This window comes from Acanthamoeba castellanii (genome assembly GCF_000313135.1).
Source record: "Acanthamoeba castellanii str. Neff unplaced genomic scaffold scf7180000084603, whole genome shotgun sequence".
Classification (NCBI taxonomy): Eukaryota; Discosea; order Longamoebia; family Acanthamoebidae; genus Acanthamoeba; species Acanthamoeba castellanii.
Window position 1 is genome coordinate 1,351,478 of NW_004457654.1, and position 23,581 is coordinate 1,375,058.

The 23,581-nt window shown below is 58.2% G+C and overlaps 13 protein-coding genes across 13 annotated transcripts; 6 read left to right on the top strand and 7 right to left on the bottom strand.

Annotated features, from left to right (window-relative positions):
- Window positions 1–578: 578 nt before the first annotated feature.
- ACA1_073000 (Mis12 domain containing protein) lies at window positions 579–1,591 on the top strand (the record flags this gene model as incomplete). The annotated part of the gene is made up of 4 exons (XM_004353142.1): window positions 579–1,064; window positions 1,139–1,259; window positions 1,336–1,442; window positions 1,532–1,591. The coding sequence occupies 4 exons, from the start codon at window positions 579–581 to the stop codon at window positions 1,589–1,591; spliced, it is 774 nt and encodes a 257-aa protein (XP_004353194.1).
- Window positions 1,592–1,719: 128 nt separating this feature from the next.
- ACA1_073010 (Fbox domain containing protein) lies at window positions 1,720–3,882 on the top strand (the record flags this gene model as incomplete). Its single annotated transcript, XM_004353143.1, has 8 exons — window positions 1,720–1,878; window positions 1,952–2,118; window positions 2,196–2,295; window positions 2,384–2,458; window positions 2,783–2,915; window positions 3,008–3,131; window positions 3,408–3,524; window positions 3,786–3,882. 8 exons carry the CDS (start codon window positions 1,720–1,722, stop codon window positions 3,880–3,882), a joined length of 972 nt encoding a protein of 323 aa, XP_004353195.1.
- Window positions 3,883–3,973: 91 nt separating this feature from the next.
- On the bottom strand, window positions 3,974–4,899 carry ACA1_073020 (uncharacterized protein; the record flags this gene model as incomplete). Its single annotated transcript, XM_004353144.1, has 3 exons — window positions 3,974–4,094; window positions 4,170–4,343; window positions 4,421–4,899. 3 exons carry the CDS (start codon window positions 4,897–4,899, stop codon window positions 3,974–3,976), a joined length of 774 nt encoding a protein of 257 aa, XP_004353196.1.
- A 136-nt stretch (window positions 4,900–5,035) lies between these two features.
- On the bottom strand, window positions 5,036–5,965 carry ACA1_073030 (uncharacterized protein; the record flags this gene model as incomplete). The annotated part of the gene is made up of 4 exons (XM_004353145.1): window positions 5,036–5,161; window positions 5,297–5,428; window positions 5,512–5,614; window positions 5,703–5,965. The coding sequence occupies 4 exons, from the start codon at window positions 5,963–5,965 to the stop codon at window positions 5,036–5,038; spliced, it is 624 nt and encodes a 207-aa protein (XP_004353197.1).
- Window positions 5,966–6,068: 103 nt separating this feature from the next.
- Window positions 6,069–10,634, bottom strand: ACA1_073040 (WD domain, G-beta repeat-containing protein; the record flags this gene model as incomplete). Its single annotated transcript, XM_004353146.1, is given in 12 exon segments — window positions 6,069–6,413; window positions 6,513–6,634; window positions 6,713–8,359; window positions 8,451–8,613; window positions 8,720–8,842; window positions 8,935–9,041; window positions 9,129–9,519; window positions 9,613–9,673; window positions 9,764–9,868; window positions 9,938–9,990; window positions 10,004–10,185; window positions 10,268–10,634. The coding sequence occupies 12 exon segments, from the start codon at window positions 10,632–10,634 to the stop codon at window positions 6,069–6,071; spliced, it is 3,666 nt and encodes a 1,221-aa protein (XP_004353198.1).
- A 158-nt stretch (window positions 10,635–10,792) lies between these two features.
- On the top strand, window positions 10,793–11,636 carry ACA1_073050 (Anti-silencing protein, ASF1 family protein; the record flags this gene model as incomplete). Its single annotated transcript, XM_004353147.1, has 3 exons — window positions 10,793–10,901; window positions 10,974–11,089; window positions 11,157–11,636. The coding sequence occupies 3 exons, from the start codon at window positions 10,793–10,795 to the stop codon at window positions 11,634–11,636; spliced, it is 705 nt and encodes a 234-aa protein (XP_004353199.1).
- Window positions 11,637–11,957: 321 nt separating this feature from the next.
- Window positions 11,958–12,732, bottom strand: ACA1_073060 (uncharacterized protein; the record flags this gene model as incomplete). Its single annotated transcript, XM_004353148.1, has 4 exons — window positions 11,958–12,108; window positions 12,196–12,278; window positions 12,370–12,501; window positions 12,574–12,732. 4 exons carry the CDS (start codon window positions 12,730–12,732, stop codon window positions 11,958–11,960), a joined length of 525 nt encoding a protein of 174 aa, XP_004353200.1.
- An 86-nt stretch (window positions 12,733–12,818) lies between these two features.
- Window positions 12,819–13,778, bottom strand: ACA1_073070 (exosome component 3, putative; the record flags this gene model as incomplete). The annotated part of the gene is made up of 4 exons (XM_004353149.1): window positions 12,819–13,044; window positions 13,130–13,278; window positions 13,384–13,533; window positions 13,602–13,778. The coding sequence occupies 4 exons, from the start codon at window positions 13,776–13,778 to the stop codon at window positions 12,819–12,821; spliced, it is 702 nt and encodes a 233-aa protein (XP_004353201.1).
- Window positions 13,779–13,975: 197 nt separating this feature from the next.
- ACA1_073080 (26S proteasome regulatory complex subunit RPN11, putative) lies at window positions 13,976–15,188 on the top strand (the record flags this gene model as incomplete). Its single annotated transcript, XM_004353150.1, has 5 exons — window positions 13,976–14,114; window positions 14,188–14,365; window positions 14,423–14,504; window positions 14,573–14,749; window positions 14,829–15,188. The coding sequence occupies 5 exons, from the start codon at window positions 13,976–13,978 to the stop codon at window positions 15,186–15,188; spliced, it is 936 nt and encodes a 311-aa protein (XP_004353202.1).
- A 968-nt stretch (window positions 15,189–16,156) lies between these two features.
- ACA1_073090 (WD domain, G-beta repeat-containing protein) lies at window positions 16,157–18,477 on the top strand (the record flags this gene model as incomplete). Its single annotated transcript, XM_004353151.1, has 10 exons — window positions 16,157–16,542; window positions 16,615–16,702; window positions 16,766–16,898; window positions 17,020–17,093; window positions 17,173–17,255; window positions 17,336–17,433; window positions 17,530–17,672; window positions 17,757–17,939; window positions 18,023–18,089; window positions 18,158–18,477. 10 exons carry the CDS (start codon window positions 16,157–16,159, stop codon window positions 18,475–18,477), a joined length of 1,575 nt encoding a protein of 524 aa, XP_004353203.1.
- Window positions 18,478–19,366: 889 nt separating this feature from the next.
- On the top strand, window positions 19,367–20,848 carry ACA1_073100 (homeobox domain containing protein; the record flags this gene model as incomplete). The annotated part of the gene is made up of 2 exons (XM_004353152.1): window positions 19,367–19,428; window positions 19,765–20,848. The coding sequence occupies 2 exons, from the start codon at window positions 19,367–19,369 to the stop codon at window positions 20,846–20,848; spliced, it is 1,146 nt and encodes a 381-aa protein (XP_004353204.1).
- A 221-nt stretch (window positions 20,849–21,069) lies between these two features.
- Window positions 21,070–21,965, bottom strand: ACA1_073110 (uncharacterized protein; the record flags this gene model as incomplete). Its single annotated transcript, XM_004353153.1, has 6 exons — window positions 21,070–21,268; window positions 21,333–21,400; window positions 21,463–21,533; window positions 21,589–21,693; window positions 21,748–21,841; window positions 21,894–21,965. Coding segments are annotated over 6 exons (609 nt in total), but the record flags the coding sequence as incomplete, so codon positions are not given.
- A 300-nt stretch (window positions 21,966–22,265) lies between these two features.
- ACA1_073120 (Proteintyrosine phosphatase) lies at window positions 22,266–23,368 on the bottom strand (the record flags this gene model as incomplete). Its single annotated transcript, XM_004353154.1, has 3 exons — window positions 22,266–22,877; window positions 22,942–23,266; window positions 23,337–23,368. 3 exons carry the CDS (start codon window positions 23,366–23,368, stop codon window positions 22,266–22,268), a joined length of 969 nt encoding a protein of 322 aa, XP_004353206.1.
- Window positions 23,369–23,581: the final 213 nt, after the last annotated feature.

Consider the following 23,581-nt stretch of genomic DNA (forward strand, 5'->3'; position numbering starts at 1 on the left):
CGTGCACGGCATTGAAGAAGCTCTACCGCGAGCTGACGATAAAGGCGGCTCCACGGCTGATCGGGCGCTTTGAGCTTCTCCAGCCAGCCGATGCCCCGCTCTTGGGCGAAGTCCTGTGCGCTCAGGGACTTCCACAAGCTTTCGTCGCTCGCGCAGTGCCGCATCTGACTGCACACCTGGTTGGCACGACCACGAGTGGCAGGGTCGTGTTTGTACGTGCTGTAAAGAAGCAACCAGCGCGTGGCAGAAGGAGGAAGGATGTTCATGCCGTACCAGCTGCACATGCGAGAGGTTCCTTGCATCAAGAAACGACAAGATGTGGAAAAGGACCTCATCGGGCAGGGTGGCCAGAGAGCTTGTGTCTGCCTGCAAGGGGTAAATGGAGGGAGATCAGCAAAACCTCTGACGTGGCCTTCGAAAAGCCAATCATGGTTACCATCGTATTCTTCTCGCTCAAGATCTGAGTTGAGATCTCGGCCTGGTATGCGCGGCACGCACGAATACCGCGCGTGGTTGTTGGGAAGAAACCGTTATTTTCAACGGCAAGAAGGCCCAACGCAAACAACACATCGCTGGGGATGAGTGAGACGAGCAGCGGTGGGTCGAGGCGCAAGAGCCGTCTATCAGGGAAGCGATTGTCCTCTGCGCCAGAAGCGACCCGCAATTTTGATAGAGAGGAAGAATTTTTCGGCTTCCCCCCGGTTCGATTCATCGACGAGGTGATTAACACCGTCAACGAATACGCCTGCAATGCTGCCGATGCGCTGGAGGAGGCGCTACGAATAGCGTTGACCAAGAGGGAGGGGAAACCAGTGGCCAACGAAGCCTTGCAGAATGGGAGCGATCAGGTGTTGAAGATTTTACAAGAATCGATCGATAAGAACTTCGACCTCTGGGAGCTCTACGTGCTCAAGAACACCTTCGTCGTGCCTCCCGAGTTTGCGAGTTTCAAGAATCAGCAGGGAGCAGACGAGCTGGATCGGCCATCAAAAATCGAGGCCCTGCGCCGCGAGAACACACAACTCGACCAGGAGATTGAGCAGCTCAAGAAGCGAGTGCTTGCGGTACTGCTCCTTGCTTCGCTCTATGGTGCACGGCGTGGGTGCCTGACCGTCAGTATGTTGCCCGTCTCTGCTAGACCAAGTTTGTGAACGACGCACTCGAGAAGGAGAACGATGCGCTGGAGAAGGAGAACGAGCGATTAGACCAGCACGCGCAACTGCTCGGGCAGCTGTCTGCTCGTGTGGCCGACAGTGGCTGTACGCTCCTCTCTTCCCAGAGTTTGCAGCTCATCACGACCCAACGTCTATGTTCCTCTATGTTCTTCTGATGCAGTGGACGAGGTGGAGTCCGTGTTGAAGAGTCTCGTCAGCCGACGAGAGCGGCTGATGACGCTCATCAGGGAAGCCCAACAGTTGGACGTCGAGACGCCACCAGATCGGGTATGCGCGCACGGCCTTGTTCTCCCTCCTCTCTCATTCACGAGAGCGTTGGCTCACATCAGGGCCTCCTCTTCTCTTTCACCATCCAGGATGTTGGGGCGCGTCATCGAGAACACCGCAAGGCGACAAACGTGGAACCAGCAGAGTGAGAAGGCACAAGGAGAGGAGAGAACAACAACAACAATGTACATTGGTGGGTGTGGCGCTACACTGAATCGAATAAACAAAATACAAAGTAAAACAAGTTGAATAGAAATCAATTCAGCAAAAGGACGAGATGAGCGAGGAGGCGGCAGGTGGAACGACACAGCCTGCCACGATTGTTGTGCTGCCGGATGAGTTGTGGCTTCATCTGCTTGCCTTTCTCAAGGAACAAGATGTGGTCTCGCTCCACTTCGTAAACCGCCATTTGTATAGGCTGGCAGAGGATGACGCCGTACCTTGCCCTTCTTTGTCAAATCTTGATTATAAATGCGTTACAATCGTCGGGGGGGGGGCGTGTGGAGCAGGTGTGGCGCGCGCTGTTTGTGGCCAAGTACCCAGAGCAGCTGCACGACCGGGCGCTCGCCCGCCACGGCTGGAAGGAGCGGCTGCGTCTGGTCCACGCCTGCTGGCACCACGGCAAGTTCGCCGTGCGGCACAGCCTAGCCACCCACACCCGCTTCGGCGGCATCAGGTGCGTCTCCCACCACCGCCTCCTCCACTGCACACCGACCACCACTAAGTGCTCACGATTGACCCGCGTGTGTGCAGGTTCGCCAACTTTGCTGAAGACGATGAGAACCTCATCGTGGGCGGCAGCACCCAAGGGCACATCGTCATCTGGAACCTCGACAAAGAACCATCAAGCGAGGTGTGTAGTGTAGTGGCTCATCCGTGTGTGTGTGCGTGCGTGCGATCACATCGACTTAGTGTTGGTTGGTGCGCGCCGATTCTCGCAGCAGAGCAACAGGGACTCGACGCAGGATGATACGACGGACCCTTCGGTGGAACACATCGCGGCGCACTCGCAGTGGGTACGCTGCGTGATCAGGCGAGGCGACACTCTGTTCTCCTGCTCCAGGTAAGTCTCCGGGGTTGTCGTCGGCATTGTCTACGCAGCAGCATGACTGACTTACTGACTGGCCTGCCCACCACTGCAGCGACAATACGATAAAGATATGGTCGCTCTCGACCAAGCAGATGGTGCACAACCTCACTGCGCACACCAACCAGGCACGCCTTTTCCTCTCGTGCGCGGTTAGTATGTATACTGCGCTCACGTGTGTGTATGTGTGTGTGTCGTGTGTGTCGTGTGTGTGTGTATGTGTGTGTGGTGTGTGTGTGTGGTCGACGTGCAGGTGAACCTCGTCAAGCTGATGCCCGACCTCGCAGGCAGTGTTGCCGATTCCACCACTCTCTTGAGCGCAAGCGATGACAACACGATTGGCCAGTGGGACATTGAACGAGGAGTCTGCGTGCGTACCTTTGACGGTAGGGCCCTTGATAACACCCGCACATGCCGCACGCACTTCACCGCACACACCGCGCGTGCAGTCAAAAGTTGACCGTGCAGCCCTTTTCAGGTCATACGGGCTGGGTGCTGGCCCTGGACTGCGACGCGAACACGATCGTCTCTGCGGGCAGCGTTCAGCCCATCAACATCTGGGACGCACGGTCGGGATCCAGGCGCTCCATTCCATGCGGCAGGTACATGCTTCCCCCCCTGGGCTCTTGTCTTGTATGGTCTGGTCTTGTCTACACGCACTCTCCCCCATCCACTCACCGGTTCCGACGTGTCGGCGCAGCGTCGTGCGGTTTCTACAATTTGATGACAACACTCTTGCTCTCTGCGGGGACTCACTACTTCAGATCTGGTCCGCGCCACACGACCCCCCCCCACTTATCGACAACAACGATGATTGCTCTGCGCACTCAGCCCACTCACTCAACTGCTGGCCTGCTCTTCTTCTTCTTCTTCTTCAGGGATCTACGCATGAACGAGAAGCCGGTGAAGGAGCTCCCTCAGCCGGACACCCTGTGGACGCTACAGCTCAGCGGATCGCGGCTCCTCACCGGTGGGGACCACTCCGACATGCACCTGTACCCCCCCCAAACACCACCATTTGCGCGTAACCACTCCCGCAGCAGTGCTGCCTCAACCGTTGACGTCGCTCTGTGGGCACACGTGTGCGCACCGTGCCAGGTGGGACATCAACACGGGAACGTGTCGTGTCATCAATGACCCGGCTGCCGATCCAACACCGTACGCCTCCCAAGCCTTCCATCATCACCTCACAATGCCGTCGCGCTTGGCGGTGGTGTGGTTGTCGTTCACGACCTCGTTTCGTCGGCCTTGTGCAGGAGCGTGCAGTCGCTGCAGTTCTCGGCGACGCGCATCGTGAGCGCTTCGCTTGCTGGCCGTATTTCAGTTTGGGGACCGGACTATGGCCAGCCCTGAGCACCGTCGCGATGTGGTCATGGATGCATCGATGATGATGCTGATGATGAAGACTTTCATTTTGTAGAGGTCTTGTGGTGGTGGTTGGTGATTATTCGCCCTTCTCGAGCCGTCGCGGGCCAGAGGAAGCGAACACGTAGAGGCTGTCGGGCAAACCGCGGATGGCGAAGAGGCGGTCATTGTAGGCTCGTTTCCTCTCCTTTCGATCGCACCTGGTGCACGCCATGACACACACTCAGCCATCGCACACGACACACGCACGACACGCACGACACGCATGAAGTTACCGGAAGGGGTTGGTGGAAGGCTCGAGGAGGGTCTCGAAGTCGCAGCAGCCCGTGAGCCACTGCCACTGCTTGTTCTCATCCTGGAGGTCGTGCGAGGTGAAGCAGCCCACGACGCCGTCGTTGAACAGGGCCACGAGGGTGCTCGTCCACGACTCAATGTAGAAGTGGAAGCCACTGGAAGCCACGGCGTGTGTGGTGAGAGACGAGGTTGGGAGGGGGTGTTGATGAAGGATGGAAGGTGTGACAGGCACCTGTGGTACGCCAGGAACATGTGCGGATCCTCGTACTTCTTGTCATCGACGAGATCCTCGCGATAATCGTGGAATCGCCCTTTGTAGAAGGTGATTCGCAGGCGTGGCGTGAGATCCACGCTCGTGTTGTGCCGCTCGGGGCTCACTTGCGGTCCAATCATCACGATATCCAGTCGACGATCCTTCTCTACGAGATTGAGCACCTTCTCCAGGGCATCGCCCCAGAACTCAAGTGCGTTCTCCTCTTCCTCGGGGTTGCCGCCCAAGATGACGACCCGGAAGGGGCTCGATGGTTCGAGATCTTCAAAATCCTTCACCAGCTTCTTGGCCTGCAGCTGCTGGATGAAGAAGGCCAGAGTCAACGGCTTCGTGCGATTCCATTTCCACACGTTGTCCACGCTTTGGAGATCGAGATCGGGATGGAAATCCCGGATGTAGGCGTCCCAATCGACCAGCGATTTCATCTGCCCTGCTTCCATCTTTTGTGTGTCGAGCACTGACGCAAAAAGAACGAAGCCACTTTGACACGATGGTTCGGAAGGGAGAGACAAGAAGAAGAGAGGCAAAGAAGAAGAGGAGGAGGAGACGTCTCGCTCGAGCGCGTTGTTGGTCTCATCACTCGGCGTACTCGGGTCGAAGGTCGAAGAGGTCGGCCACGAACTCCTCGCGTATCTCGCACACGATGCTGTCGGCCTCCAAGCGGTACTCGCGCCACAGCGACACCCCACCAGAACGTCCAGCCTGATGTACCACCATGTGGGCACACCCAGAGATCACAGAAGAAAACGGTCAATCAACGCTGCGACTGGTGATGGTGATGGTGATGATGAAGACGGGCATGATGAGGAATAGCACACACCAGGAGAAGTGTTGTACCTGGAGCAGGACGAAGCTGGGGAGGAGTCGCAAGTGGAAGAAGAGCTGGCCGATGCCGACCTTTTCCTCGAGCACCAGTCGCAGGTGCTCTTCCTTCTTGATCGTCACGGTGCTCTTGGCATTGCAGAACGCCTGCGTGCATGGACCACGCGCGTGTTACGAGGAAATGCCCACAAGCCAAGCGACTCAGCGAGTAGCGAGAAGTGCGATCGCACCTTGCCGAAGCAGGTGAGGTTGACCTCACGCTCGAAGATGCTGGTTTGGCCCACTCGATCGTTCTTGATGATCTCAACCGACACCGGGCTGTTGTAGTACGCGCTGTTGCGGCCCACAAACAAATAAAAAGTTATTTATTTATTTATTTTAGAAGTAGGTAATAAATAGATAAATCAACAACTCCGAGTACCTCATGAGGCGTTGCAGGTTGCCGTTGGCCGAGAGGACGATGCGCTCGAGTCCGGTGAAGCCCGCCGGGAGCACCGTGGTGATTTCTCGAGGCGCCAAGATGTCGCCAAAGTGATTCGGTTTCCTTTCAATCTGCTCACCTCCGAATCCGGTGGTGGCTGGCGAAAAGGGTCCTCCATTGTTCTCCATACGCGGCACCTTGTTCGGCCGTGTCGTGGGCGAGTCCGGCGCTGGTTCCGAAATAAGCAGCCGACTCACGTCCATCCTCCTCTGCTGCGCACGCACACCGTCAACAACACGCGCACCAGCATTACCTCGAAGTCGACACAAATTCTTTCATACACCAGCCACACGCACTGAGCTGACTCTATTCATCCATGAAGCTGCCATCTCGGCTGCCTGCTGGCTCATCTTCTTCCTCATCTTCGTCTTCTTCCTCTTCCTCTCCGTCCCGGACCATGTGTGAGGTATTCGTAGTGGTAGTCGCCTCCTCGCCTACTTCTTCGATTGCTCCACCCTCTTCCTCCTCGGCTTCATCTTCGTCTTCCTCATCTCCGTCTTCTTGCTCCTCGTCCAGGAGGTCGTAGAACAGGAGTCGCTTGGGCGCGGCGTACACTGCGGCCACGTTTCGAGTCCCGCTCACGGCGGCGCCAGCCGCGTTTGGAGGTTGCAGCCTCGACTTGAACTCACTCGGCGTCGAAGACACAAACAACTGCGTGCACGAAGAGGAGAGGAAATCCAATCAGCACCATGCCCGCATACGCGTGTGTCGTGCGTGCGTGCGTGCGTGTGCGGGTGGTGCTAGACGTACCTTGTCAGCGAGCATTCGCTGCACCAGGTTCGTGCGACTGCTGCTGAGCTGGCATCGGTCGGGGATCGGCACGAACGTGACGTCCGTGATCGGAAGCAGCTCCAACACGGTTTCCACCACACCTGTGAAGACACCACACCGCCCACAGCTTACGGTGTGAGCCAAGAAAGAACGAAAGAAGAAGACGTAAGGGAGTGTACTACCCTCGGGCTCGACAAGGGGGTCGATGGAGTGGTCCACGCTGAAGGTGGTGGCGCACGACAGCACGGCCAGCGTGTCCTTGTTGTAGAAGGACAGGTGCATGACTTCGGCGTTGTCGCGCGGGAGGCGCAGGGCGCCCACGCTGTAGTCCTCGTCGACCGTCGTGGCGTTGGCGGCCGCGTCGTAGACGGTGGCGAGCTCCTCGAGGCCCTGTCGTCGGCGGTGCTGCCGCGGGTTGAAGTGGTACCGCTTCCGCAGCAGCCACACGCAGCGCTTCGGCTCCGACGGAGCTGCCGAGGTGTCGTCCAAGAACGAGAACGAGGCATCGCCCCCGCCCAGCGCGTCTTGGAGCGAGGCGGGCATCGGCGCCGACGAATGGAAGGCCGTGAGGTGCAGACACACGCCCGAATCGTTCCGGCTTCCCTCCTTCGCGACGGTCTCGGTGAAGAAGGCGGTCAGCACCTGGTCAGGGATCTCCTCCCCGCCCTCGCCTCCCCCTTCGTCGTCGAGTTCCGCCGGCTGCTGGTGGTTGAAGCCGGCATCGGCCGCCGCAGTCTCTTCGGCTTCGGCTTCGTCCTCATCGTCCTCCTCCCAGTAGTTTCGCTCTCGCTTCTCCTTCTTGGGCTTGGGAGGCTCGGGCGGCGCTGTCGCAGCGCTGCTCGGGGCCGACTTGGCCGCGGCGGCGGCGGCAGTCTCCTTCATCTTGATGGCCAGCAGCGGAATGGCGTTGTCGATGGTGAACGACTTGGCCAGGGTCTGCGAGGGCATGATGAAGGTCTCCTCGTAGATGGCCGCCATGTCGCTGAACATCTGCTTCAGCGAGGGAGCGGACCCGCCGAGGGAGGACCCGGGCGTGCCGTGCGCGTTGGCGTTGATCGACGCCTGCCCGCTGAGGCCGACGACGAACGAGGGCGTGGACCCTCGGGAGCTGTAGCCGCCGCGCGAGGCCGACGAGGGCGTGGAGAGCGCCGATATGGAGGAGAGCTGCATCCGCGCGACGCTGGCCGCGATCGAAGAGGGTGAGAAGCGCGGCAGACCACCCGTGGACGGCGTGCCGGCAAAGGAGGAAGACGACGCGGCCGAGCCCGAGGCCGGCGAGGGCGTCGAGAAGGCAGAGAGCGAGCCCAGCGCGGTCACGGGGTTGACGCCCCTCGGGTGGAGCTGCGACGAGGAGAACGAGTTCTGGCTGGGCCGGGCGGGGGTCGAGGCCACGCCGACGTCGGGGGCGGCGCCCACGCCCGGCAGCTGGAAGGCGGCCGACCGCGGCGACACGTTGGTGAACGGGGAGATGGAGGAGGAGAGCATGAAGGGCGACGACGACGAGTGAGAGGCGATGCGGCGCGCGAAGGAGGGGGTGGCGCTGCCAAAGCCCGACAGGCGGTTGAGCCCGTCGGACTGAGACATGGCCCCAACGCCGCCGGGCGAGGGCAGCAGCATGCTGTTGTCCGCAGTCGGCGTTGCCGTTGCCGTGGCGGCGGCCTGTCCTTCTGGGTTCGCGTCGTCGTCGGTCGCCGCCTCCTTAAAGAACGGCGCGATCAGGTCCTTTCCCAGGTTGTCGTTCAAAAAGTCGGAGACGGCCTTCTCATCGATCGGCACCAGCTCCTTCATCCGCCGCCGAGTCAGCATGTCGGCCAGCCGCAGTGTGCCTGTGCGGTGCGTGCGTGCGTTTGAAGGGGGGTAGTAGAGATCAGGGAAAACAATGATCTTGCCTGGGGAGCTCGATGGGCGAGAAGGTACCGGCAAGCAGCCAGTTGAAAAAGGCCGAGTACTTCCTCTTCATCTCGCTCAGGATCTTGGCCAGCTCCTCGGTGCGGCGGATGAAGAGTGACGCCTTCTGCAGGAGGAACGACAGGGACTCCTCCTCCAGGCCGATGATACCGAATTGCTCGTACCACTTGGCCTGTGCGTGTGCGGTGGCACCAGTCGCTGATGAGTACAACAGTGCAGTAACCCGACATGTTGGAAGCGAGCGGGTGCAAAGCGTGCTGTGTGCACAAGGTTCTTACCCTTCCCTGGAGCTCGCTCAGCCGAAACAGCAGTGTCTCGCTGGCTGGTTTGAGGTGCGTGATGAGCAATTCCTCCAGCCGAGCGCAGCCGGCCTCGATTCCCTTGCCCATTTTCCGCACCCCCTGTCGAGTTTGCAGACCAGTGAGAGTGTGACACCGGTGAGTCACCGGCACTCAACGAGGGCGAAAGAAGAGTGCGCGTCTTCGCCACGTACCGACTCCGTCAACGTGGTGAGCAAGAATCGCTCGAGATCAGCGCTGGGAACACCGGTCACCAGAAAGTAGAGCAGCTCTTGCCGTACTGTCGTGGTGCTGTTGTTCTCTGGTGGTGAGGACTGGCGAGTGAGTCTCATTGCTGCGTGCATGCGTGCGCGCACACATACATGCTTCGGTGGAGGGCGATGAGTACCTTGCAGCATGTTGGAAAAATCGCTGCACCGCGTGTTAAACTCGCCGATGGAGTGGCCCCATTTGTCGCCCATGAGCTGGAGCGTCGTGTCGATGTGGGAAAGGTGCGATGATATGTAGGCCGATTGGACAGCGATCAGCTTGAGTTCCTGCCGCCGGGACCACAGCAGCGACGTGTTGAGGTCGATCAACGCGAGAGTGGGCGACGAGTCCGGGCTCACCGAGGAAGACGAAAACGACGACGGCGTCTTGGCCGGAGGGAGCGGGGAGAGAAACGAGTACTGCGCCGTGCTGTCTTCCCGCACGGTCAGATACTCCCAGTCGAGCGTGCCTTCGATCGCTATGTAGAGATGCTTAAGGTCGGCCGAGAGGTTGACCTTCATCGCTTGTGCCTGGGTATTACCAATCAAAACGTTCCAGTCAGTCGTTGTCGTGTCCAAACAAAATAAAATAGCAATCGATGGAGGGCACTGGCGGCGGCCTACCTGTTGAGAGTTGGCCATGGCCCGAATGTCGGCCATGCCGACGCAAAACGTTCCAAGCGCACTGAACACAAGATCGACCACGCCACATGCAAGCATGAGTGAGCAAGAGACAAGCAGGGAACAGTGTCATCTCGAGAGAATGGAGGGGCACCTCAGAATGACTTTGCCCGTTTCATCACCGGACACGAGGATGTTGAGCTGATTAGGTGGTGGCATCCGCGCCGCGGCATTGGTGGTCGTTGCCATATCCACGGCCCTGGAGCACCGCATAGAGAGAGAGAGAGAGTCAGCAAGAGGGCGACACTGCAACTGTGATGGGGAGCACATGCCCGTCCGATGGCTGACCCGGTGGAAGTGGCAGCGGTGGAAGGAAGCGGTCTGTTCGGTCAACCAAGTAGTGGATGTGCGCATGCTGCAGGGCTCCGACGGCCGGTGCGCCGACGGCCGTCTCCTGTGCCCAGTGAAGGCAGGTGACTGACGCAGAGTGGAACTGGGAGGAGAAGTACGAGGTGCCGTTCTCCACATCGACCAACGATATCTTGCCGTCTTGGTGGCCCACCGCGATGATCTTGCCTGTGGTGAGAAGAACGAGCGCTTGAAGATGAGTAAAAACTGCGGCATGGTGCGGAACAAGGGAGCAGGAGGGAAAGAGCACCATCAGGGCGCCAGGTGAGGGCGGTGGTGGGTTGGTCGTGGGTGCGGATGCTGAACAGGCGCTGCCACGACAGGCGCTGAACGATGAGCTGGTCGTCTGCAGTGATCCAGGCCAGCAAATCCATGGTGGGACACCACTCGAAAAGCTTAATCTCCTCTGCTACCGGCTTGTCAATGAGATTTTTGAAGCATTGTGTGCCGTGCACGCCTTCTCCCTCGGTTCCTTCCGTTCCCTCCTGGTTCATGTCTTCGTCCGGATTGCCCTCATCTACGCTGCTCTCGGCAATTTCATTGATCTCAGTCTGTTCCCCATGTTCCTTGAGAACCGAGTGATCGAGACCCAGACCATCTCCACCCAGCTCTTCCATTGTACAATTTTGATTTTGATTAATTTGCACTAAAAGAGCGCCAAAGTGTCGGATTCTTGGCATTCTTCGGTTAACCTTTTCCCGCGCGTTTTTCAGAGCAGAGGCTGTTGTCTTCGTTTCCTCGCCCCCTGATCGCACGCATCGCCTCCTCGAGCAAGATGAGCAGCGTAAACATCACCAACGTGCAGGTGTTGGACAACCCTGCTAAGTGGCCCGCTCCGCTCCAGTTTGAAATTACCTTTGAGTGCCTCACCCCGCTGCAAGAAGGTGCGCTTGCAACCCAAAAAATTCATGATCGCTGCCATTTTGATGGCTGCCCTGTACTTACGCTGCGCATAGACCTCGAGTGGAAGGTGATCTACGTCGGATCGGCGGAAAATGTGCAACATGACCAAGAGCTCGAGTCCGTAATGGTCGGCCCTGTGCCTGTAGGCGTGAACAAGTTTGTGCTGCAGGTACCCTCCACCCCCCCCCTCTCTTGCGTGCAAATCCTCACTCGCCCATGCATATTTTCTCCACCAGACCGAACCCCCAGATCACACCAAGATCCCTCAGTCGGACCTGCTGGGCGTGACTGTGGTCCTGCTGAAGTGCTACTACCGGAGCAGCGAGTTCCTGCGCGTCGGGTTCTACGTCAACAATGAGTACGATAACCCAGAGATGCAGGAGAACCCGCCCATGCCGCACGACGTGGCGAGGATCAACCGCAACATCCTCGCCGCCAAGCCCCGCATCACCACTTTCAACAACCGCTGGGACAACACCACGCCCGAGATCGAGGAGGTGAGCATCATTGACGCAGAAATGCATGAAGGTGAAGGGGAGCTCCTCCCCGAAGAGGAGGAAGAGGGGGAGGAAGAGGAAGAAGAGGATGGCGAGGAGGATGAGGAGGAGGAAGAGGAAGATGAAGATGAAGATGGGGAAGATGGCAAGGAGGGAGAAGGAGGCGAAGAGGATATCAAGGACGAGAACGACGTCATCGAGATGGACCCTCAACCCTAGTTCAAGCGCGATGAAGTGGATTCGTTGCGTGATGCCAACAAAGGAGGACCATGTCCGTGCGCTGTATCTGTACAAAGCGAAACTCATGGTCGTCTGCTTCTTCTTTCTTTGCGGGTGCTCTACTACATGAGGGCCACCTTGTCGCCCTCCTTTGCGATGAGATTGCGAACAGAGCGGTAGGGGAGGTAGTACAGCGAGTCCTTCGTCAGTTCGATCGCTATGCCGTCGAGGTCTTGCGTGCCCACGTTCTCGACGGCCTTCAAGAAGACGTTCGTGTTCAGCTTGGGCATGCCTGTAGATGAGATGGCCAGCACGCCAATGTTAAGACTCCACAACGCCGAGGAGCAAGAGAGCAAGAGAAGTGAAGTGCAAAGTGCCTGCTTTGGGCGTGCCGCTGTTGCCGATGCGCTCAGCGATCTTGGGCGAGATGAGGTCGAGAGCTCGACTCTGCTCGAGCTCCAATTCTCTGAACCTGTGCATGTGCGGTGGTGCGTGTGCGCGGTTATGCTTTGCGACCACCAGAGAGAGAGAGAGAGAGGCCAAGGCGATGGGCAGGTACTGCTTCAGGAACTGGAGCTCATTGTCGGACAGCTTGTGCGTCTCCAGCGGCGAGTGGAGGATGTACTCGGCGTGCTTCTGAATCTGCAAGAACACAATGTATGTAAGGGACCCATCAGCTTGCGTGAGCGGGCCTGAAGAGGTCACCTCTTCAGGCACGCGGGGGTGAAGGAACCTTTCGCAGCCGCGTCTGAAGGTAGGCAGACAGCGCGTACTTGACGCGTTGCAGGTACCACGAGGTGAGCAGTTGTCGTCGGAGGAAGGCATCCTCACTCTCGCCCTTGTATGATTGATTCGATTTCTCCTCCTTTACAGAAAGAGATCTAAGATTTAATTGCAGGAGAGGAAGAAAAGCAGGACGATTGAAGTGGGCACATACCTCTGCATCGACAAAATCTTTCGTTTTAGATATAAGTTCAGTCTGGAAGGGGAGGACCTCCGGGGCGATTAATTCGTTCATCACCGCCATGCGCAGGAGGCCATCGTCTCCATCACCGCCAAAGGATTTGGACCCAGCATCTGCCACGCTTGCTTCCATCTTGGCCAATCGATTCGTTTTTGGTTGTGTTTTTTCTCCGTGTTGAGCTTTCCCGCCAAAATTTGTCCCCTTCACCAAGCTGGTGTTTATTTTTCAGTTTTCAAGGCCGCCGCCTTCTTGAGCAGCTGCTGCACCATGTCTCGAGTCTGTGCGGGCGAGAGGAACTCGCAGTTGAGGATGGCGTTGGCGATGAGCATGGTCTGCACGCTGGAGTTGGAGTGCACCCACACGCGACCGTTCTGACCGACGGCAATTTCGAACGGCATCGACTTGCCGATCTCCTGCAGCACGACGCAGTCCGGCGACAGCAACCTGGCACGCAGCAAGAGAGCGCGCAAAGTTAGTGGTCAGTCAATGTGGTCTTTGGGTCCAACGTAGATCAAAGGTTTACACGTACTGTCGCGCAAGGCTAAGTGAGCACTTCACCATGTAACCGCCCGCGAGAATGCCGAATCCCTCGGCCTTGCCCGTCGCCGCCGTGCACACCAGCTCGGGCTCCATGTCCTTGTTCGCCACCACGACTCTCGCATACACGACCGTTCCCACCTGCAGTCGCCGGCGGAGTGCATTCAGCATTCCTGGTCGGCGAGAGAGCAGCATTCCTTCGCACACGCCCGGGGCTCAACAGGCCTGGCTGAGGCAAGAGCGTACCTGAAGGTTGGGCCTGTTCTTGCGGGTGGCTCCTTCAAACGCGAGCATGGGAAGGACGGCCGGCACAGCGCTGCCCAGATCCACCTTGGCGTTTTCTACGTGCTTTTCAAGCACCACACCCAGCACCATGTCCTCCATCACGGGCACATACTGCGTAGCAGATTATTAAGAACGAGGACACTGATTACAAGTTTGTAATCTTGGGGAGGGGTTCGTACTCGCTTTTGACGATTATCCACCCACACGTGATTTCCCTTGCTTCGCAAAATTCCGCACTTGGTGGCGATAAGATTCTCCTGATTTTGGATCACACCGATGCCAATCTTTGTCGTCTTTGCAGGATCTACCTTGCCGATGACCTCACCGGGCATTACGACCTGGCCCGCCTTCTCCATCTTTTCTTGTGATCAAAAAACAAAATACGAAACACAACCGGTTTTAATTTCTTTCATTTCCATGATGTTTTCTTTTGTCTACATTTTTGTTGACGCCAGCACACGCTTTGCTGCGGGTTGGCCTCATCGACAGACCAAGACGAAAAACAAACACACACCATCATCCGCCAAGAAAGAACCAATTGAATTGATAGAACATGCAGAATCTGCAGCAGATGCTTCGCCAAATGCAGGGGGGTATGGGCCAGGGCATGCCGCCTCCTGATTCCCCCGTTGTGGACACTGCCGAGCAGGTCTACATTTCCTCGCTCGCTTTGCTCAAGATGCTGAAGCACGGTAACTACCTCCCATTAGATCTCAACACTCGATCGTTCGCTCTTCACTCATGATCGATGCGCTTTCCCCACAGGTCGCGCTGGCGTACCGATGGAGGTCATGGGCCTGATGCTGGGCGAGTTCGTTGATGATTACACTGTTCGCTGTAAAGATGTCTTCGCCATGCCTCAGAGTGGAACGGGTGTCAGTGTAGAAGCCGTCGATCCCGTGTTCCAGACCAAGATGTTGGACATGCTGAAACAAACCGGCAGGTACACTTACCACGCTCCTTACCCCCCCCCGCATAAGCTCATGGCTCGTTTGTGCAGACCCGAGATGGTGGTGGGCTGGTACCACTCTCACCCCGGTTTCGGCTGCTGGCTTTCAGGCGTCGACGTCAACACACAGCAGGTTCGCCCTCTTTCTTCCACCGATGCCGCTGTGGTGTGGCGCTTTGCTGACTCGCGAGTTCCGTGCAGAGTTTCGAGGCTATCAACGAGCGTTGCGTTGCCGTTGTGGTGGACCCGATTCAAAGTGTGAAGGGTAAGGTCGTGATCGACGCCTTCCGCTGCATCAACCCGCAGACTCTGCTCATGGGCCAGGAGCCAAGGCAGACCACCTCCAACATCGGACACCTCAACAAGCCCTCTATTCAGGTACCCCACCCACCCTCTTCTCTCCCCGCCAATGTCTCGCGGTTCAGGTTTCTGACTCGGAGCCTCTCTGTGTGAACAGGCCCTTATCCACGGTCTGAACAGGCACTACTACTCGATCGCGATCAACTACAGGAAGGACGAACTGGAGCAGAAGATGTTGCTCAACGTGCACAAGCCCAAGTGGACCGACGGCCTGCTCCTGGAGGAGTGGGAGGAGCACAGCAAGCAGAACGAGGCCATCGTCAAGGAGATGCTCGACCTGGCCAAGGCCTACAACAAGTCGATCCAGGACGAGATCAACATCCCTCCAGAGAAGCTGGCCATCCAGAACGTCGGCAAGGTCGACCCCAAGAAGCACCTCGAGTCCGACGTCGAGAAGCTCATGGCCAAGAACGCCACCCAGCTCCTCGGCGCCATGCTCGACACCGTCGTCTTCTAAGCCGCTCGCTGGCTCCTCCGTACGTGTGCCGCTTCGTGACCTCTCTCCCCCCGCGTTCCTCTCTCTGTCATAAGTAAATAGGCTTTCTCCTCCGCCTCCGTTCGTGCTCGTCATCTCTGCGCTGAAGAGGCTTTAGTGGTCGTCCCATCGCGGCTTCTGCCTGTTCTGCTTCACGTCGCTCCTCTTCTTCTTCTCCTTGAGGCGGTGTTCGATCGCGTAGTCGGGCACCTCGGTGGCGATCCGCTCCTTGGGCACCAGGCACGCCTCGTCCAGGTATCGCTTCAGCTTGCGGAAGGCCTCGTTGAGGTTGTGCCCCTGCGTGCGGTGCACCGACGAAGTGATCACCATCTCGCCCTCCTTGTTGAGGTCGCCCGCTCTACACCGCGACACCAACGTACGTTTGTCAGCATGTGGTGACGACGTCGAAGAGAAGGAAGAGAACTACCGTTGTTCGCGCAATCGGTCCTTCACGTCCTCTGGTATCCAGTCCGCTTCGTTCAGGTTGAAGCGCAGCTCCACCTGTGCAAGCAGAGTGGGTGAGACACGAAGAATGAAGAAGAGGACGGTGCTCTGTCTACCTTGGTGTTCACTTTGTTGACGTTCTGGCCACCGGGTCCGCTCGACCGGCTGAAGGCGAGCTGAATCTTGTCGCGAGGTATGTTGATGCTTGCCAGGGAGTCGCCATCGTCGCCGAGCGTGGAGTACAGGCAGCGCCCACCCCAATCCCTACGGGCAAGGTGCAAGAGATTGGGAATTGCTGATGCACAACTGCTGCCGCGGGACTGCAAAGCAGATGCGCAACCCCAGACCAACAGTGGCCGGCAGGGTGTAGAAGGAGAGGTCGACAGAGGTGCCCAACAGGCTCGCACGTTACGCATCAGACTAAGATTAATAAAATAAAATAAAATAAAATAAATGAATAATAAAATGCATTTCGCTTTTTCTTTATCTTTTCATTAAAGCAAAAGATGGAGCAGGAAGAAGGCCAGCGGCCGGACGGCAAGCTGCCGTCTGAAGAGCCCGTGGCAAAGAGGCAGCGTTTGGAGGAGGTGACATATGTGGAAGAGGCGACAAGCATTGAGTACCAAATCACAAGAACGGAGACCCATGTAAATCAGGAGGCGGTGTACGCGGCGTATGAGTTTGGGGTGGTGGCGTCAGAGCCAGAGCCAGAGCAGACACCATACACCAGCGAAGAGGCGGTGGCACATGAAGAGACCAGCGAAGTCCTGCTTCCGGCCCTTCCGCCCGCACACCCTTGGCACATAGGCGCGCAGGAGAGCTACTTCCGGCAGCTTTACGTGGCCGACGAGTTCGAGCACCACCGCAACAACTTCCTCAAGCTAGCTCTGTGGTAGCGCTCTCTCTCTCTCCTCTTTCTTCTTCTTCTTCTCGATTGGTGACTGATCCGTCTGTGCGTGCCCAGGTCTGCCGACGGAACGTGCATGCTAACGACAAGCGAGGACAACCTTGTTCGCATCTTTGAAGTGTACGTCCGCTTCATCCACGCTGAAGTGCGGTTGAATCAACCCTAACCGGTACACTATGGGTACAGACCGGCTGACGCAGCCGAGCAGGCCTACAAACTGCAAGAGATGACCGAAGAGGAGCAGCTCTCGTTCGTGCCGCACCCGTTGCGTTCGGTGCTGCAGATCAAAGAGGGCGAGACCGTGTACGATGCGTGTTGGTATCCGCACATGAACTCTCAACGTACGTTGCCTTCGCCCGCTAACCACCGACAGCCAACCCGTTCTGCTTCTGCTTCTTTTTCTGCAACCCAAAGCTGCACCACACCAGCAGCCAAGTCCTGACCAGCCGTCTCTCACTGCAGAGCCCAGCACGTGTTGCTTCTTGACCACCAGCCGAGATCATCCCATCCACATGTGGGACGCGTTCACCGGGCAGGTGCGTTTCAGGGCAACTAGCTGACATCTTTGTTAAGCCGCGTCTTGTCGTCCCGCATTTGCTCATCCGTGCAGCGCAGCACAGGGCAACCTATCGAGCATATGATCACATGGACGAAATCACCGCCGCCCTTTCCATCACGTTCAACCTGACCGCCGACAAGTACGCGCCCTGCATCTCTTCGCTGGCCAACACTCTCTCGACATGCCAGCGCTGACTGATCCTTGCCCCCAACATGTCAGGATATATGCCGGCTACAGTGGCATGATCCGAATATTCGACACCGCATCACCGGGGCGAAGCTACCGCACACTCAGCACCAAGGACATCGGCGCAAAAGGTACTCTCTCTCCCCCCTCTCTTTGTGTGTGTGTCCTTTCTAGGCCTCCTAGCGCGCGACTCAAACCCTCTTCGAAAACTCCTACCTATCTACCAGGCATTGTGTCGTGTCTGGCGTTCAATCCGGACTACAGTGGTCTGGTGGCCGCGGGGTCCTATTCGGGTTTGGTCGGACTCTACACTGAAGGCGACCGCGGCGTGGTATCGGTGCTCGAGGGGCATCGGGGCGGTGTGACGCAGGTGCGTGTCTTTTGCTAACAAGTTCGTTCAGTTGTTGTTCACCGAGCGGAGCTGCGCTGACCTGTCGACCGCACGTGTCTGCAGGCGCTGTTCACGCCAGACGGCAACTATCTCTTCACGGGAGCGAGGAAGGAGAACGACATTCTCTGTTGGGACATCAGAAACACGAGCCGCGTGGTGATGCGGCTCTCGCGCCTGGTCGACACCAACCAGCACATCCGCTTCGACATCGATCCCACCGGCAAGTACCTCATCACCGCCAGTCAGGTACAAACGACCACGCCGCCTTCCTCGTTCTCAATGGAGTGTCCTCTCACAAACGTGACCGCGGTGGCCCAACACGCGTGCAGGACTCTCGGGCCTACGTGTACGACCTCCAGACAGGCGGCGTCGTACAGGAGCTGCTCGGGCACACTGGTGCGAACCACCTCTTCCTCTCTCTTCCACTCACGCTTGGCTGTCGCTGAACACCGTCTTGTCTTCAGATGTGGTCAACTCGGCCGCGTTCCACCCGTTCGCACCGCTGGTGGCAACGGCCACGGGCGACAGGAAGTACGCCGTGCAGATGAAGAACTTCGACGACGACGCTAGCGACGAACCGAAGGAGGGGGAAGAGGCAAGGGCGACGGGCGCCGCGGGCGACCAGACAGCAGCCACAGAGAAGGGCAAGGAGAAGGAGGAAGAGGAGGAGGAGGAGCCGGAAGAGGCAGAAGAGGAAAGCGAACAACAACGGCGGCCACACCAGCAAAACGTGCTCGCGCTTTGGTCTCAGCTGGCGCGTCGGCAAACGCCGGGAGAGCTCTAAAGCTCTAAAGCGCGGCGGTTGTGGCTTCACACGGCCTTGTGTGTCCGGTGCGACCACCAAGAGACTTTTCACACGGCAACCGATCGTGTGCTGGAGTCACACCAAGCTTGTAATCACCTCCACGCCCAAGTTTGTTCGTATCTTGCAACGCTCCCTGCGCAACCTGCGAGCAACCTCCCACTCGCTCGCTCTGGCACCACCGCCACACTGCATACCTGGAGCCCTTCATACCACAATAACGCCTTTGCTGCTCGCGCTGCAACCAACAACGCAACAACACTGGCTGTGCTCGAGCCCTTCTTCTTCTCGCACACTGTCAAGCGGAGCCGTACGTGAAATTCGGACCACTTTGACCCAAGACCGACCAGTACGGGTGCGCGGGCGACTCGATGGGAAGGAAGCAACAAGCGGTGACCTAGCAATCAGCCCGCCTTCCTCGGGAATCCCTGCGACACTGGTGGTTTGCCACGCTTGTTCCAGGTACCGCCGCGGAGCACTCCCGGTGCCCATTGGCCCGCGCGCAATCAAGCCCAGCAGCGGCGCCAGCAACACCCAAATGACGTTTGAGCAAGCACCGCACCTCACGTAGGGCTGTGGCTGGCCTCATAAAAATCTTGTGCGGCGCTTCGGGCGTTCCATTCTTCTCTTTGCACCGAACACCAACAACATCATCAGGCCACAGGTCTCCTCGTAGGCCACTAATTACACGCCTCCTGCACACCAACAGCACGAGTCGAGTCGAGTCGAGCAGCAGCAGCTCCTTTCATCTTCTTCTTCTTCTGCAGCAGCAGCATCAACACCGCAGAGCAACTCCGCACAACAGAGCAAGGCCAGGAGCATGACAACAAGACAGAGACAGACGCGTTCGCACACGCGCACCAATCGTTCGATGCGATTCAACCAGCTCGTGGAGCTGACCTCCGCCCTCTCCGAAGCCGATAAGGACACCAAGTACGTGCCCTCTCTCCTCCCCGCAGCATCTTTCATCTTCATCTCTCTTCTTTATTGCTCGATGCACCCACGCATCTGCACAACGATGACATGCATGCCCATGCATCGAGCATCATGCCCATCATCTCCTCCTACGCGATTTTTCATTTGAAATCGAAATCTCGAGCATTCACCAATCTTTTCGCGGACTTCTCTCCGCCACCACGTAGCAACGGGCCTTTCCCACTCTTTTCCCTCCTTTCCCGCTGCGACTTCCTCTCCTCTTTCTCTTCCACGGTGTGCTCGTGCTTTCCACCGGCTAATATTTTTTAATCACTCCTGCTCCGCCATTGGCAGGGAAAAAGTAGAAACCGCGGAGATTCTGTCGCTACTCGGGTTCGCGGGCGGAAGCCGCAAGAACGAGTCCACCGCCGCCACCCAGACCACACAGCAGCCGACTGGTCGGCCGGCGGCTGCCGCCATCACGCGCTCGATTCCGCAGCAGCAGCAGCTGCCCCTGCCCTCGATCCAGCACATCGCGGTTCAGCCGCAGGTCGTGGCTCAACAGCCGAGGCAGCAACAGCAGGCCATCCGCCCGGCCGTGGCGAAGCTTCCGATCAAGCCCGTCGCCGTGCCCGTGCTCCCCGCTGCGGCCACTGCCACCAAGAGCGCGGCGACCACCACCGCCACCAGAGCCGGCGCGAGGTCCGCCACGCATGGCGTCGAAGGCGAGAGGAAGCGGAAGAGGTCGAAGACCACGCCCGAGCAGCTCCGCATCCTAATGGACGAGTTCCAGCGCGAGCCGATGCCCAACGCCACCACACGCCAGACGCTGGCCGCGCGGCTCGACATGACCCCGCGCAGCGTGCAGATCTGGTTCCAGAACATGCGGGCCAAGGTCAAGAAGGCCAACAGCGGCTCGGCGCCCGGCGACGAGAAGAAGAGCAGCAGCGGCAGCACCACCAGCCCTTCGCTGGCCGACACCGAGTCCGACGGCCCTGCGAAGAAGCGACAGAGGACCGTCACCGGCGAGGAGGACAACAGCAGCGATAAGATGACCATCGAGCAGCAGCCCCAGAGCCGGCGAAACAGCGTCACTGGTCCCTCGCCTTCGTCGACGCCGGTGGCGATCCCCGCGCCTCAGTCGAGCGCTGCGCTCAATGCCAAGACCGCGCAGCAGCAGCAACCCATCAAGATCGCCGTGAGCCCGCAGACTTCGGCCTTCGCGCCGGCCAACGCAGCCTCGCTGGCCAAGCCCCGATCGGCCGAGACCACCACCGGCAAGCTCCCGCTGCCGGTCATCCAGCACCATCCGCACCTCGGCCAGCCTATCTTCGGTGTGCCCCTGCAGTACATCCCGCAGTCGTACCACTGCGACCAGCTCAAGCGGGCCACCATGGCCGCCCTCTCCGGTTCGGTCCAGCATCAGATGACCGCCTGAGCGCAGGCCGCCGACCTTCACCGCCCACCATCGTCACCGATCGATGACCGCTGCACCTGCGGCGGGTGTACATAAGTTTTGTGACCTGTATAGTCTTGTACCTGTAACCCCTCTATTCTCTCCTTCTCTATTCTCTTTCCATCTATCTCTGAGAGAACTACAACCTTTACGATGAAGAGTCATTATAAATCCGATTGCCATTTTGCCCCACTCGCCCACCTTCACAACGCGCCCTGTGTTTGAATGTTCAACTCAACTTGGTTGCTCTCTTCCTTTGGGCAAGGAGGGCAGGGAGAAGAGCAAGAGAGGCGAGCAGGACCAGCTTGACAGCAGTCCAGGGAGTGAGCACATCGTGCAATGATGTGATCTCCTGCAGCATCTGCCCAGCCTCCACCATCACAAAGTTGAGAGGCAGGGTTCCTGGTGGGGTTGATGATGGGTGAGTTGATGCACGATGATAGTGTGAAGGAAGAACAGGGCGCACCAATTAGGATAGAAAAGAAGAACGGCCAGAAGGGTATGCCAATGATGGGTGCTGCCATGTTCAAGAACCTATTGATAAACAGTGGTGTGAGTGTGGCTTTGTAAGGGCGAGAGTGAGAGTAGTACTGCACCAATGTGGGGTCAGTGGAACGGTCCTGATGAACAGCAAGTAATAGAAGAGGTTGCTCTCGTGTTTTGCAATCTGCAAGAAGGATGTGAGATCAACACAGTATAACATGGACAATCACGAAGCGCACCTTCTGTTGCAGCTTGGTGAGCCTCTCTGGGAATAGGTAAGCAACAGGGCCTCGCCCCAGGGCGTAGGCGCCCATATAGCAGACGGATGAGCCAACTGACCGGGCCTAACACAGACGGTGAGTGGTCTGCAGGGACCATACATACATGACAGCACGTACTATTGCAGCAGCGGCCAAGCCAACAGGGAGCCCAAACAGAGCGCCCAGCATGATGTTGAACAGTGGTAGTCCTGGCAGGCTGTAGGCCTCCTTGCTACGCGCTTTGGTGAGAACACAGGCTCCGACGTGCAGAGTGGAGTACATACACAATGAAGAGCACCACCACCGTGCTCAGTAGTTGCAACGGCTGCTGCTGCTTGAGTGCTTCTAAGGATCCATGAAGCTCGCGCACGTCTTCAAGGGACGTAGGCACGAACCACCCACCCTGCGCACGTCCCGTTTATCAAAAATACGCGTTTGGCAACTTCACAGCGCTGGAGGTAAGCGCACCGTGGGCAAGAGTGCAGCTGCACACGAAACCAACCAAGCCGCCACCGCCAACAGACCGCACGTGAGCAGGAGGAACTGCAGCCGAAGCGTACCGCCGGTGTGGGACATGCACAGACCCAGCAAACAAAAAATGAAAGAGAAATAAAAGGAAACATGTTTTTTTTTGTTTTTTTTGTAGTGTCGCGGCGTCAGATTTCGTCGTGGTGCTGCTTTGTCAAGGCTGTGTTGTATTCGCCGGTCGCCGATCGTTCGCGTGCTGCATCTCGCACGACGTCGTAGATGAATTGATACTGCTCCGCGGTCTGCACCATGCCAGCCCGGCTCTGGCGAAGCAGAGCCACAGTGCGTGGAATGTCGACCACAACCGACTGATCGGATCCGGAATGCTGCAGCTCCATCTTCTCCAGGTTGATGTGGATGGCGATGAAGGTGCCCGCCCGCCCGACCCCGGCCGAGCAGTGGACCACGATCGGCCCATCGAGGCCCGCCCGTCGGCCTGCCTCCTTGTGGGCATTGACCAGCTCCGCCAGCTCGCGAATGGTCTGTGTAGACCCGGGCGTGCCGAAGTCGGGCCATTCGGTGTAGTGCAGCTGCACGATCTGCCGGGTCTGCCCGGCGTGGCGGACCTCGAAGACGCGCTGGGTGAGGTGCGAGCTGATGGCCTCGCTCCGCAGGTGGGTGACGCCGAATGGCCCGAATTGTCGGCGCTCGCCCACGCCCTCGGGCCAGTAGGCCGAGGCCTTGAGCTGGTTACGCTCGGTGAGGCGCGTGAGCATGACAATGACCGCGCTCTCGCTTTCCTGATGATGCGTCCGCTGTGAGCAAGAGTTCTAGAAACCAGCGAAAATAGGGAAGAAGGCGAACCCAGATCATCAGCCAGAAGTGGCTTAGGGTCGCTGGGAGCGGTGCCTGGCAGGCAATGTAGGCTTGATGCGACCCTGGGACCTCGCCGTCGATGTAATTGGCGTTGATGTAGTCGCTGTCATCGATGAGAAGCTCGCGGTGCGCCTTGAGCTTGACCCTGGTGGCCTCGAGGGCGAGTATGTCGGCGTAGCGGTTCTTGCGGTGGTTGTTGCCAGCCGTGGCCGTGGCAAACAGCTGTTGGGCATCCTGCCCCATGAGTTCGGCCCGGTGGTGGCTGTTGAGCTTTTCGAATTCATCGTGCAGCAACGGCCGGGTCTCTGCGCCCCTATGAAAGGGAGGACACAGCGAATGTGACAAGAGTGCCCGGGAGGGGGTAAAAGGGGGAAGGGTAGTACCTGACCTGCGCCCAGAAGAGCAGGAGTACCATTGCCAATGGTACGCCAACCCGGCAACACCGCAGCAGACCTTCCCTAGCGCGGCTCATTCTTGTTGTGGTCCTCTACGCAAGTAAAAACCGATCCGATAGGCCTTTGACGTGGCAACTAATGACGTCACACATTTTATTTTCTTTGTTTCCTTCAACCCTTCCTGGCCCACATGTTGGCCGGTGGAGGACCATCACAGCTCATTGCGATCCGCT